The sequence below is a fragment of the Leucopleurus acutus genome (genome assembly GCF_964270905.1).
Source record: "Leucopleurus acutus genome assembly, chromosome: 13".
Taxonomy (NCBI): domain Eukaryota; kingdom Metazoa; phylum Chordata; class Mammalia; order Artiodactyla; family Delphinidae; genus Leucopleurus; species Leucopleurus acutus.
The window spans coordinates 82,987,855-83,003,050 of NC_139155.1; the positions used below are offsets into that span (position 1 = coordinate 82,987,855).

The 15,196-nt window shown below is 40.1% G+C and overlaps 1 protein-coding gene across 1 annotated transcript in view; it reads right to left on the reverse strand.

The window, feature by feature from the left end:
- Nucleotides 1–584: 584 nt before the first annotated feature.
- Nucleotides 585–15,196, reverse strand: part of CLIP1 (CAP-Gly domain containing linker protein 1) — a 123,683-nt gene continuing 109,071 nt past the window's right edge. The window contains 6 exon segments of the mRNA XM_082853472.1: nt 585–2,260; nt 3,051–3,175; nt 5,502–5,551; nt 6,091–6,241; nt 6,319–6,436; nt 12,361–12,413. Of these exon segments, the coding sequence (XP_082709598.1) occupies nt 2,035–2,260; nt 3,051–3,175; nt 5,502–5,551; nt 6,091–6,241; nt 6,319–6,436; nt 12,361–12,413 (723 nt within the window). The 3' untranslated portion in view covers nt 585–2,034.

The following is a 15,196-nucleotide window of genomic DNA, read 5'->3' on the forward strand; positions in this document are numbered from 1 at the left end:
TTTAATTGATATAATGGATATTTAATATTAATTTTAGGTGTACAACATAATGATTTGATATACGTATATGTTGTGAAATGGTCACCACAACAAATGTAGTTCATAGTTTTGAGTCTTTTCATCAATTCGGTCAAAGCTGAAGTCAAGGACCACTGTTGGGGTTATTTTTAGGTCAAAATAATGTTCAGCTGGTAACTCTGCTTTGGAAATATCTACCTGTGTGTGTGGGGGGGTCGGAGCTCATAAAACAGATTGCTTGGTTCAGTTATCATTTTGGAAAATACCACAACAGCTTTCACAGAGTTTCCTTCCAAAACTTCATGCTGTAATAGGTAGTGGGTACTACCTGGTGCCACTTACATTTCTGTCAGGTAACGTAGTGAGACATAGCAACGGGTAACCACCTTGGGTGTTGATCTTATGCTGAATGGGTCATAGAATGCTTTGAGATAATTTCTTAAAAGCAGTTTATCAACAGACTGCAGTAGAAATTGCTATTTGGGTCTCTAGTGCTCGCTCACTTAAAGAAAAACCATTATGACAAATAAACCTGAGAATAATACCAGTTTACTACACTGGCCAAAAAGAATAACCATTTATTAAAGTAGATACAGAACACTTGTCTGCTCAGATTTTAATATTGCTTTACATATTGTGTTTGTGAAACAGTTCCTAATATGTTTATAACCCCAAATTTCAACTGACTACAGATTTTTCACTTGTCAAACACATAGTTGATAATCTTGAGAGGGAAATACATCAAAGGCATATATACAATTATAGAAGTTCTTATTATACATGTCTCATGGAAGATACATTTATTTATTACTTTTTACACCTTCTAGGAGACATTCAAATGAAGATAAATAGATTCAAACTGGTTGATAAACTTCTTGTGGTTGAGGTCCTTCAGTTTATTTTTTGTGATAAGAAAATCCAAAATTATTAATGTTGAATTTCTCATCGTACATTCATCTAAAAACACAGTAAAAAAAAAAAACGTGTAAAGATTGTAGATTGGTTAATTTAGGTGTTTTATAGTGGCTTATTATCTAATTAACTGACTGCTGGGGCTATCTGCTGGAGAAGGAAAAAAAAATCTGGAGAGAATTCTCCCAGTTATTTATATCTGATAAAGAAATAGAATGAAAACACAAAGAACAAGGAGCTGCAAAGCCACATGATGCTATTTCTGGCCTAGTCTGTTAGGTCCTGATGAACATTTTAAGTGTTTTCTTTTTCATAAAGGTAAAAATCTGAAAAGAAAGACACATTGTATATGTTTTTTCCCAAAATAGAGATTTTACAAAAATATATACATATAATATATAGAAGCTGAAATTATGCAAAACCAATAAACAAAAAACACCATAGAAGAGTAAGTGGGTGCAGCATAGAGATTATAAAATGTCCCCACAGCAGTTTGGGGGCTTCCCCCTCCCTTTACCTGTTTCATGATTTTATAATCACACCTAAGTATCATCAAGCCTGAAATAAAGGCACTACTGATATCAGGTAGTGCAAAGAGCTCAGATATTTCTTTAAGTATAAAATATTTTAAATGAGTAGATGAATATGCAAAGTGGCACATTTTTTCAACTCATTCCAGTGTCAAAGTTTAACCAAAACATCTAAATATACAAACGCAGCCTGGAAATATTTTAGTGCAAATATGAAAAGTAACAGCATAATTTAAAGTTACTTAAATAAGGTATTGTGAGGGTAGGAGTCGTTCTCTGAGGTCTCCCTAGGGACAATTAATGTAATGGCATCTGGTGCAATGTCTTGTTAATACTTTTTAAATTCAAGAAGACAAAATCAGAGGTGAAAACTCACCTATTGATTATTCTAACTGATAAACTTATAAGGGGAGACTAAAAGGGAGATTTGTTGAAGATCAAATTATTTTCTTAGATTTGTTGATGGGGGGTCAAAAATAACATGAGTTCTCCTGAAGTCTGCACACACAATGCTGGTGGTCAGTTGCCTAAGCTAGGGCATCTGAGAAAGCCCAGTTCTGGATGTGAGGCTTCATCAGAAAGTCTCGTCGTCATTGCAGTTGGTTGCCCAGTGCCCGAACATCTCACAGATTTCACAGTAGGGGCGTTCCTCGCTCCGACTGCCGTGGTGTGTGGAATGGGGGGGGTCCTCAGACATCTGTGCCTGGGTAGGACAATCCTCTGTGTCGTGGAGATCAAAGCAGTCACATATGTCACAGAAGAGGCGAGGTTTCTTCTTGGACTGTTTCTCCTGGTCATCACTACAAATGTTAATGTGCATAATCAGAAACTCATCTCCATCAGAAGAAATTCAAGAGACAGTATCACTTGTAATGAACAAAAAATAAGCAAGAATTACGGCCAAGTCTGGGAGCCTCAAGTGTTTAAGTACTACGGTCCACGTTTTAAATTTTCACATCAAACCATTTTCACTCTCCTGCCAGATTTGTGGAAGTCAATTTATGGCCAAATGACCACAAAGCAACTGTTTCTCCAATCCACTGGAGAGCCTTTTTTTTTTTTTAATTTTACTGATGACGTATAGTTGATTTACAACGTTTTGTTAATTTCTGCTGTATAGCAGAGTGACTCAGTTATACATATATATATTCTTTTTAAAAATTTTTTATTGGAGTATAGTTGATTTACAATGTTGTGTTACATTCTGCTGTACACAAAGTGAATCAGCCAATACATGTATATAATTCCACTCTTTTTTAGATTCTTTTCCCATATAGGTCACCACAGAGTATTGAGTAGAGTTCCCTGTGCTATACTGTAGGTCCTTATTAGTTATCTATTTTAAATACAGTAGTGTGTATATGTCAATCCCAATCTCCCAATTTATCCCTCCCCCCGCTTTACCCCTTGGTAACTGTAAGTTTGTTTTCTACATCTGTAACTCTATTTCTGTTTGTACCATTTTTTTAGATTCCACCTAGAAGCGATATCATGCGATATTTGTCCTCTGTCTGGAGAACCTAACTTTAAAAACACACATTTATTTAGATGGAACTAAGGTTCTGCTCAGTATCGCTGGACGTGAAATACCTGTCATAATTGTTCATGTCGTCACCGTTCCCATTCAGGGCTGCTTCCGACATCATCTCCACCTTCATCTTGAGATCCTGATTCTTCCTCTGAAGGTCCACTATTACTGAATTTAGGAAATCAATCTGATTTTTTAGGAAAAAACAAAAGCAGATGTGTAAAATGTCTGAAATGTGTCCGGTGGAGCATCAAGAAGTCTACAAGTACACTCTCAGGCTGTGGCTGCAGAGTATATGCTGGAGTCGCAGGGGCCCACAGCAGCCATGACTCAACCGTGTTTTACATTATGTTCACACACACACACACACACACACACACACACACACTGTACAGAAAGCGTAACCCGTTACTTATTACACTAAACTACAACTAAGCCAGGACTTTTATGTTCTGTAGATTTCAAAAAGCTCATGGAAATTCTCCTCCAACTACGATTTAACACTCACTTATTAGTCATGGTGGGATGGTAAATGGGTCTTCAGAGAAAAAGGAAGGCGTTTTAAAGAGAAGGCTTAAGCTCTCTTTCACCTGAGGAGGTGTGGCCACACACTGAAGGGGCAGCATTCAGGCCACCTGGGCCCGGAATTGGGGCAGTGGGATAACGAGATGACTGCCCACCAGGAGGAAACGCTCTTGTCCTAACCTGGCAAAGCAAGGATACTTTAATTTAAAATCAGTAAGTTTCGGGACTTCTCTGACGGTCCAGTGGTTAAGACTCTGCGCTTCCAAGGCAAGGAGCTGAGGGTTCGATCCCCAGTCAGGGAACTAGATCCCACATGCCGCACGGTGCAGCCAAGAAAAGAAAAAAATCAGTAAGTTTCTTCCTTCTTCCACAGATACAAAGGTCTCATTTCTCTAAATGTCCACTGGGGAAAAAAATCCCATTTTACAGTATTAAAAAATACATCTGTGTGTGTGTATATACTCATACATACACATCCACGTTTTAAGGAAATGTCTGGCCTTTTTCTCCTGCTGGGGCAGTTATGAAACAAAGCTAGAAATCACTAGCTTTGTGATTCTCTGCAGAATCTCCCTTCTGCCATTGAAGGCAAGACCCACTGAATCTCATCTCACTTCTCAAACTGCGTTTTCTGAAGACTTTACCCTGTTAGCAGATACATATCAGAAAGGGGGGAAAAAGCCACAAAATGGATGTAAGTACAGTGGGAAACCACACACACACACACGTGCTCACAAATTAGGAAACATAAAACAAACCATTTGCTGATTGGAAGAAAAGCGTTGGCAGTGGCAGATGAAACAAACGGAAGCAGAAAGGAAGGGGGAAAGAGAAAACATTGTGAATTAAGTTTGTGCTCATCAGACATACAAACTAAGCAGAGACAATGCTATTCAGGGTAAATTAGGCTGTGTGTTGAATCCTTACATGCCCTTCAAAGGAGATGTCATAACTAAAACAAATCACTAATGCACTGAGTTTCTCTCTTATTTAAAAGTGAAAGGGCTTCCCTGGTGGCGCAGTGGTTGAGAGTCCGCCTGCCGATGCAGGGGACACGGGTTCGTGCCCTGGTCCGGGAAGATCCCACATGCCGCGGAGCGGCTGGGCCCGTGAGCCATGGCCGCTGAGCCTGCGCGGCCGGAACCTATGCTCCACAACGGGAGAGGCCACAACAGTGAGAGGCCCGCGTATAGCAAAAATAAATAAATAAATAAATAAATAAATAAATAAAAGTGAAAGAAGGCTTTCGTACCTTTGAATTTTGAATGAGACAAGTATGTCCAAAATATATAATAAAAATTGAAAATAGATGTTTGTTGCTTGTGGGCTATACATTTCCAAAAACAGAATAGTTTGCCTTCATATAATACCATTTTTAAAACTAAGGCTATTTTGATAATTTTGGCTTTAGGAAACAGTTTTCAAGAGCCCTGTCTTTTTAAGGTAAAGATGAGGAAGGAACCTTTTATGGAGCAATTCTACTTCTATGAATTTATCCTAAAGAAATATTAGTATATCTGTAAAATGATAGGTGTTCAAGACAGTTCATTATAGCATTGTTTATAATACACCTAAAAGATCAGAAAACATCCCAAATGTCATGTCAACCAATAAGGCCTGATTAAATTACGGGACACCCACATAACGGAATACTATACAGCTATAAAAAGTGAAGTGCAGATCAGTTTATGTAATATGCCCCCATATGTGTAAAGAAAAGGAGGTGGAAAGACTATTAATCTTGGCTTGTATGTACATTTAAAAAATCTCTGAAAAAATAAAAAAGACATTAATAACCCTGATTACCTGCTTGGGGGGCTGGGAACTGAGCAGGAGATGGTGTTTGGAGGGAGATTTTTTTTTTATTTTTACTGTACGTATTTTTAACGTTGTTTAATGTTTAGAACATATGAATACATTACCTATTCAAAAGATTAAATGATTTTTTAAAAATAGCAAGTAAGCAAAGCAAAAGGAAGGAATATTACCTGACTTTCCTGGGCTCTTTCATCCTCTTCTGCCTGAGTATCAGTATTACCTTATATTTAAAAAAAAGGAAAAAAAAGTGGAGGGGGGATTTTTTAAAAATTGCAATCTTATTTCCTTGTTACTGCATTGAAAGGGCCAGTGTTAGAAACACATTCTCATGTGGAATCCGCACATGCGCCTCTCTGAGAACACGTCTGAAGTTCCTGTCTCCTCTCTGGACCCCTCGGACACGGTCGTCCTCTCTCAGGCCGGCCCACTGCGGGGAGGAACGCCGGTCACGGTCACGGCCGTCATTTCCTCCTCCCCGGCAGGGCACCTGCAGAAGCCGCGGCTGCTGCTGGGGTGGCAGTTATCACCCACTGTCTTATACAAACTTCTGCCGATGCTCAGGACCACGGGAAGGTCCGGAAGTGGGGACCCGCAGGCGCGCCCTTCTGCGTGGGGCCTCATCCGACTACAGGCGGGCGGGCCCGGCACAGAGCGGCCCCGTCGGGGCGGCGCAGCGGCCGCCTACAAAGGGTGCGCCCGCCACGAACCCCGCGTCTGCGGGAAGCAGCGGTGTCGGGAGGAAGCACGTGGCCATTTTACCTGACGAGCTGCTGAGCTGCCGCTTGTGTTCTTTGAGTTGAAGCTCCAAGTTCTTTACCTTGAGCTCAAGCTTCGCCTTGTCGGACTCTAGAGACTGAACGACTGCGCGCAAGGACTTGGCGGAGGCGTTCTCTCCCCTGAGCGCTGTGACCTGAAACACACGGCTTGGCTTAGCTTCCGGTCGGAACACGGACGGGTACCGCCAGGGTCCCCGAGGTGGTACTCTACCTCATTCCTCAGCTTTTCCAGCTCTGCATCCTTCTCTGTGAGTAAGGCACTAGTAATACTGATGGATTTCTGCAAGGAAGCCTTTTCTTCATCTGCGTCTTTTATTAGCTTGGATTCTCTAAAAGACCAAAGAGTTAAAAATTCCAGAAATCAACCGAGAGAGGGGTCAGTGGACAACTGTCCTAGAACAAACGCGCAATTAACTTTAGCTAATATACAGGGATAAAGTATCACGGGGAAGTTTTACAGGGGGTTAAGGCTATTACGCTTGCAGAATGTTACTTGAAATTTTACTTACTGTGAGGGGAGAAAAAGTTTACCTATGCACAGACATGCCAGAATCTGCATATCATTGTATCCGTATGAATTTAAAGAAACAAGTTAATAACTTTGGAAGACGCAGAATTAAAAAACAAGACTGTTGCACCCCCAAAGAATTACTTTAAAAATCTAACCCCCCCAGATGAATTCTGTTACTTCTTGAATAAATCATTACCAAGCAATACCAACAATTAAAATACACACATGCAAAGCGATTATACAGATGTCATGCAGAGCAGTTTTATGCTGGAAGTATCGATTGGTTCTCACTAATTTCAGTAACTTTCAGCAAGTTCCAAGAGTGTGTTTTGGAGATCTTCTGGGCCAAAACAGTAGCAGAGATTATTACCACTATTCAAACGGAAGGATTATTACTTTTCGTCCATAGACTCTGAAGAGGACAGACATTAAGTTGCTCATAGAAATCAAAGGTAATGACATAAAGGCTAGAACGGAAATGTGAAGATGGATTTCCAGGTGTAGAATGGAAGCCAAGGGGCATCTGGAGGGAGAAGGTCAGCACACGGGATGTATGTTCTCAGGCCGACCCAGCATTTGGTTTTCAGCACAGGGACGGGGACCGGGCTTTCCAGGAGACGAGAACATTTATCTTGGAGTCAGGGGAGTGGGAAAAGAAAGGGAAAGATGAAGGGAAGACAGGGGAAGAGGGCAAGACACAATGGAGACAACCCCAGAGGGCAGGCTACTATGTGTTTATAAATGTGTGAGTGTATTTAAATTTTTGTGGTGAAAATTCAAACGTGCCAAGGTCACGAAAGCCAAGGAAAGACTGAGGAGCTGTCACAGATGGGACAACTAAATGCACTGTGGTCTCCTAGACTGGATCCTGGGAGAGAAAAAAAGACATGAATGGAAAAACTGGGGAAATATGAACAACGTCTAGAGGCTGGCTAAGAGTACTGGACCAATGTTACTCTCTTAGTTTGGATCAAAGGACCAGGGGATGTAAGATGTGCCCGTGAGGGGAAGCTGGGTGAAGGGAATGTGGGACCTCCAGGTACGACCTTTGCAGCTCTTCTGGAAACCTCAGATTTTGAAATAATAAGTTTTTAAAAAATGACATGCAGTGTGAAACAAGAGGAAAAAAGACCTTGTATCACAAAAATATTTGGGGAAAACACAGCTGGAGAAAAATTTCCTGGCCAGCCCTCAGGCCATACAACCTACTCATTTGCATCCACGTAGATAATCATCAGGGAGAGTTCATGGCTTAAACCACAACAAACCAAATTACTCCCGGTTCTATTAGAAGTAGCTGGGTGAATGCAGAGCATGTAGTGGTTCAGTATGTCTTCGAACCAACTGGAGGGATTGGAAACTGAGGCCCAGGTTAGAAATGGCAGAATGTATGTCTGGTTAGTGAGACCCAAGATATCCGGCACACGAATTACAGAATTCTCATGGTTTATGGTAAACTGAAATTCTATTCTACACAAAGATGAAAAATATAAGTGTTGTATTTATCTCGTTGTGTGGCTTACACTTACACCCCAGCATAAGTAGTAAGAAAAGAATCTGAGACTTACAGAAAATGTCTTGAATTCAACACCCAAGCATTATATGAACACTTGGTGCTGTTAAATTACTAACTGCATAACACCTCGCTAGGAAATAGGATCCTGTTTAAGTAAAAACAACAACAACAACAACAAACAAACAAAACCCCAAAGATTTAAGTGAAAGGAATGTACACAGGCATTTTTTCCACCTGGGAAGTAAATATCTGATTTTATCCAAAGATTCAATAACTCTTGGGCTCTTTAAGTTTCTATTAAACTTATTTGGTAGTTCACTCTATTATAAAAACCGTTTCAAGAGATTCACTTGTAAATCCAACTCAAATTTGAAAGATGCGATTTTAAATGCTTTTACTGAGAAATACCAGGATTTGGGGGTTAACGGATTTAGATTCTTCTGTAATCAGGACTCTAGTCAAGCTCTCACAGGTTCTTCGTGTTAGGGAGGGATGAGGCCGTCATCAGCCGGCAGAAGGAAAAAGGAGGAGGTATCTTTGCTTATCGCCACACACGTCCACCCTCTAAGTGAGGCTGCTTTCTAAGAAGATGGCAAGCAGATGTTTCTCATACAAAAGTTGTCAAAAGATGCGTGGTTAAAAAAGGGATCTGACTTGTGATGTGTACACCAAATGAAGGGACAAATAGACCCTGGCAGCTCATCTTTGTGACAGGCCTTCAATGTTAGCATCTTAGGTGATTTCTAAGCCCAAATCCCACCGTGCAAACCAAGAGGGGCTAAATTAAACCACTTATGCCAGCATCACCTGAGTCACACATTGCATTGACAGTAAGGCCTGTGTTACTTTAAAGCCATGCTGGCCCCAGTGACTTGGCGTTACTAAAAGTATCAAGAAGGGAAGATAAACATAACATGAAAGAAGGGTTATAGGGGCCAGAAATCTTTCCCCCAAGGGAATATATTACCCAGATTCTTTCCTTACTACTTACATAAGAAAGAAATTCCAGTAATGAAGCAAATACCTTAAAGTGTTACTGGGCAAGCTTTAAAAATGCAAGATAACAAGAACCAAATATTAGGAACATGAAGAGAACTGCAAATGCAGTAAGGAGAACTCAATTTGCACTGAAGTTCTGTGCTGTATATAGATATAAAAAAGATATGTGTGCGTGTGTGTGTATGTATATACTGCTGAGAATATTTTACAAAACAAAAGCAAGACACAGAGGGACAAAGGCAGCCAAAAAATATATACAACAATTTTGTTTACTAAAAATATATGAAATTTATTTATTATAACGTGGATAGACTTTCTTTAGTCTTACCATTAAAGACACACAGATATAGCAAAGGAAGCAAGAGTAGGAAAGGGAAAAGAGAGGGGTGAAATGAGCATTGATCAGTAGCGCAAGCTTGGAGACAGTCAGACAGTTAGCAACCCACAGTGAGCTGAATGAGCTGGAGTGGCAGTGACCTCTTCAGGACTGGTGGACGGGGACCGTCGGCCAGTTTTCCTTCCTGACAGGAATCTTGCCTTGACACACACAGAATTAATCCTGACTCTACAAGTCCACAGCTAAGATGATGGCTCTGGAGTTCCTTCTAGGACATCAAAAAGCCTAGAGAAGGGAGGGGAGCCAAACAGGTTCCCAAATCTGCTGTAGGCTCTCTGGCCAGAGGGACAAACTTCTCTACTTCCATCCATTACAGCGGCCAAGGCTGGCTCTGCTTTATCTATCAGACGTGTTGGAACCTGTTCTGAAAGAGGTTTCCCTAACTTGGAGACCACTTTCCCAAAGAAATAATTACATTTTTAAGCTAAGAGAAAAACTTATACTACGTGTTGCTTGCAATTCGATGCTAGATAGCAAAAAGACAAAGTACAAAAGGGTGATACTAATTTCTTAACGATAAGTAGTTTCACCCTACATCAGGAGTAAGTACTGCACTTCAACATAATGAACAACAGTTTGAATGAAGCAATCATATACTATGTTGACTGTGTCTGTTCAGTTCTCACCTCTAAATTAAACTGTTGGCTAAGATCTCGGTTCTTGCATGAACCACTACATTTCAAATATCTTCATGATTTAAGTACTTTCCAGATTCTTAAATTAAGAAAGTATCCAATTCTTTTTAGTACTCTATGCTACAGGTACTTAACTATTACACACATAGACCTACGTACGAATCCTTTACCAAACTGACCTGCAGAAGGCATTTAAGGCCCCCAAAATATTAGCTAAAATATCTTTGCATTCAGAGTTCTGAAAGAGACATAACTTTCCATGAGGATTAATTAACAATTTGATTAAAAAAACAGTTCTAAATATAAGAAACTAACTTTTAACATTTTTCACTCCCAGAAAAATTATCATCTTTATCTGCGTTTATTGATTAAGAGTAATAATTATCCAGGACCTAAAATGGGAGCAGGGTGAGATAAGAAGAGAGGAATGGACAAGTACCCAAATTTGTTCGATCTTTCTAAGCCGTGAAAAAAGTCACATGTCTAATCACATTTTGAGAGGCATGTAATTTAGTCAAAGTCACATGAAAAGGACTGACAAAGCAATAGCATCTTTATTTTTAAAAGAGATTAAAAAGTAAACATAAATAGATGTACAGTGAGAAAAGAGCCCTTGTAAACATCTGAAGTCCTGGGCCTTGTGTCTGCATCTGAGCTCTTGGCCAAGTTGCCTAACTTGGGGGGGGTTTAGTTTCATCATTTTTCAATGCAAGCCCCACCGTATATTTCAGTGGTTTGTTTAGAGATATGAGAAATTTGTGAATTTCAAGGGCTACATAAATGCAAAGGGATTACATCAGTACTCACACCAGCCTGTTTCTATTCATTCCCTTGTCAGAATGCCTCAGGAATAAGTGCTATCAGTTTGTTCACACACCCTTGACAACTGCATACATGGGGTTCTTTTTAAAGAAACAAAGCCTTATTCATGGAAAATTAAACATCCCAAGGCCCCCACGGGGGGTGGGGGGGGGAGCTGTGCTTGTACCTGGGCCCCAGGTTAAGGCACGGCAGGCCAGTCACCGCAGCTCATAGGCACTGGGCGAACACCTGGCTGGACCGGGGGGGTGGCAGTCATGAAACACACATGCATTCTGATGTGAAACTTTAAAGAACAATGAGTCTAAGGATGTCTTAAAAAAAGAAAGGAGGAAGGCACCCCTGAACTGAGGCCTAATTTCCTTTAGAAGGTATCTTACGGAACCCAAATATCTTTGTGGGCTAAATACAGCCCGCGACTCTGAAGCAGCCGCCATGCTGGCAGGAGGGACAAACGTCAGCATAAACGCATGCGTCAGTGGTCAGTAAGGGAGACTTCCTCTGCTCTGACAAGTAAGAATAAAATGCTCTGCAAGACCATGAAGGAATTCTTTTTCTTTTCTATTTCATTTCCTTATTATTTTTTAATTGAGGTATAGAAGAATTCTTGATTATACTATTCCTAAAGGTTTATTTTTCTTTTTGTAATTAATAAGACAAAAAACGCCTGTCACTGTTGTGATGTACTCTACAGCAAACCATGGTACAGGCTGTGGCTCTTAGCAACAGTATACACTATGCCTACTTGGCATGCAGAGTAAAGCAGAGAATTTCTCTAGACACAAACTACACATTTTATAAAAGCAGACAGAGACCGTCAGAAAGCATAAGCACCAGGCTTCTACGTGATGACTCCTGGGGGCCCGTTTATCCTTACTCCAAAGTACTGGAAGCTTCCATGTGAACAGCATTCGATCATCATCCAAGAATAACAAATAACAAAGCTCTTTTTAAGAAAGTAGGTAGAAACATTTAAAATGTTTCCCATTATTACTGAGAAAATGAAAGTTTTATATAACTGAATTTATTTGTAGATTAGGTAACATTATAGCACTTTAGTTACTGAAACTAGGAGGCACACAGTGTAATACGAGACAACCTAATTTAGAACATTTCTGGACAAACGCAACTGAACGTGGCTTGAAAATCGAACTATTCTTTCAGTAACTCGAACTATTCTTTCAGTAATTCATACTGAAACTCTTACAAATTTGTCAATTATGAGTACCAAACGATCACGATGCAATTTTCTGAATATAAGAAGGTCGTATGTTTTCTACAAGTCACTGTACACAGCGTGTTCTAACATTTTCCTTATTAAACACAAACACACACACACACACACACAAAACAATATATAAAAAAAGAAAGCCTACCTCTTTTTCATTTCTAACAACTGATTATTGAGCACAGATCTCTCTTCTTCCAGCTGGGAAAAAAAACACACACACAACAAAAAGGTCAGTTCATAACAGACAGGCCAGTTTCTCATCCCCCAGGTCACATTCCCATGCTCCAGGACCGCTAAAGCAAAGGGCTTTCCTCAGAGGCAGTGAAAAAGGACCAAGTGTACATCAGGGACCTGAGAGTTAAACTATTAAACAATACCATGTACATGCCATATCTTAGACATTCAATAGATGTTTCCTTCATTTGTTAGACGAATGAGTGAAAACTTCACTATTAACATTCTGGTTCCTTTACTGAAACAAAAGGAGTCAAAGGTCACTAACTTGTGTAGGGCTAGGAACAGGTAATTTATTCTACACGGGCCTTATCTTATGCCTGCTATATCCAGGCATTTCTTTCTCACCTATAAAATAAGAAAGTTACAGAAGAATTTCCAGTGGCCCTTTAGTTCTAAAATTCTGTTATTCTATTAAGGATAAAAAACAAGAGATTCAGCTAGTCAATCTTGTGAGAAAAGATTCACCTCTACCCACAATCTGTACCACATACAGTTTAGCCACACACAGTACCAAGTTTAACTCACACTGTTAATAAAACAAAGACCTGACAAAAGCTCGTACATGGTGTTTTTGAGTCAAAGGATAACACCAAAGACTACGTAATGGTTTCCAACCATTTGGGAGTGGCAGAATTTAAGTCACTAATTCACGATAAGTAGTCGTGGTCTCATTTCTGATTATGTGTCAGTTATGTTCATGCTTTGCTATAAAGGTCTTTTATACTTTAAAAGTTCTTAAATATAAACATGTATGTTTTGAACATAAGTTTATCAAGAAATCTATAGAGGTTAACACACAGTTTTTTTCCACTGTAGACTCTCTCCTTTCCTAGTCCATTAAGATAAATGCTTTTGCTGCATGAGTAATTCACAGATATATTTAGAAATTTGTAAAGAGTAAAAGGAAGGAAAAACAGTGGGAGGCAAACTTTAAAGGAATGAAACAAGAGGGAGAACATCTGGAGAGTGGGATGTGGAGACGAGAGGGGCTCTCATTTTTTTCTTTTGTACCCTTTTATATGGTTTATATTTATTTTTTAAACAAGGAAGCTGTTTAACTTTTATAGTTAAAAAAATTTAAAAAGAAATAAACAAGACTGGGAAATGACTACAATGAAGATATAAATGGGGCTTCCCTGGTGGCGCAGCGGTTGAGCGTCCGCCCGCCGATGCAGGGCACGCAGGTTCGTGCCCCGGTCCGGGAAGATCTCACATGCCGCGGAGCGGCTAGGCCCGTGAGCCATGGCCGCTGAGCCTGCGCATCCAGAGCCTGTGCTCCGCAACGGGAGAGGCCACAACAGTGAGAGGCCCACGTACCGCAAAAAAAAAAAAAAAAAAAGATATAAATGGATAAATGACATGACAGATAATTCACAACAGGGAAAATACAAATAATTAATAAACACTTGGAAAATCATTCAACACTGCAAAGAATAAGTATGCAGAGATTCTCCCCATTTCTTGGAGGCTGAATTTCTTTTTCCTGAATTTCCACAGAACAGAAGTTTAGGATACTTACTGTACTGATTCTTCATAGGAAACAATGTTTTTTTCTGCTTCTGGTCCAGGATCCAATCCAGGATAACAAGCTTCATTTAGTAGTCAAATTTCTTTAGCCTGTCTAGTTCCTCATTCTTTCCTTGTCTTTTGTGACCTTGACTTTTTTTTTTTTTTTTTTTTTTTGGCTGCAGCTTGTGGGATTTTAGTTCCCTGACCAGGGATTAAACAAGGGCCTTCAGCAATGAGAGCTCGGAGTCCTAACCACTGGACCACCAGGGAATTCCCTGACCTTGATAGTTTCTTTTGACCTTGACATTTTTGAAGAGCACAGAGGCGAGTAGAATGTCCGTCAATTTGGATTCACCTGATATTCCCACATGAGTAGAGTCAGACTATGCACTTTTTGGCAGAAACACCACAGAAGTGATCCCATGTCCTTCTCACTGTGTGATATTAAGAGGCACACAATGTCGATTTTCGGTGAGGGTAACTTCAATCACTTGGCTAAAGAAGAATCTTCCATGTTTCTCCACTGTAAAAATACTACTATTTTGTGGAGAGATACTCTGAAACTATGTAAACATTCTGTTCCTTAACAAAATTTCACCCACTGGTTTTAGCACCAACTGATGACTCTTGCCGAAATAATTACCACGATGGATACCAAACAGTGATTTTCTAATTCCATCATTTCACGTTCTTACCAGTTGGCATTTTACCATAAGGAAGAGCTTTCCTTTTTTTTTTTTTTAGAAAGGCATTCCTATCTATCTATCTTTCTGTCTATCTATCTATCTATTTATGGCTGTGTCGGGTATCTGTTGCTGCCCACGGGCTTTCTCTAGTTGCGGCGAGCAGAGGCTACTCTTCGTTGTGGTGCGTGGGCTTCTCATTGCAGTGGCTTCTCTTGTTGTGGAGCACGGGCTCTAGGCGCACGGGCTTCAGTAGTTGTGGCTCGCGGGCTCTAGAGCGCAGCCTCAGTAGTTGTGGCGCATTGGCTTACCTGCTCCGCGGCATGTGGGACCTTCCCAGACCAGGGATTGAACCGTGTTCTCTGCACTGGCAGGCGGATTCCTAATTACTGCACCACCAGAGAAGTCCCAGGAAGGGCTTTCATTTTTCCCTCATTTACTTATTTATATCTGTTTCCATGGCATATTTATATATCATGGTTTCTTATTTTATTCAATAGGCTATAATCCATTACTATCATTATTTTTTTTTCATTCATTATTTCTTTTGAT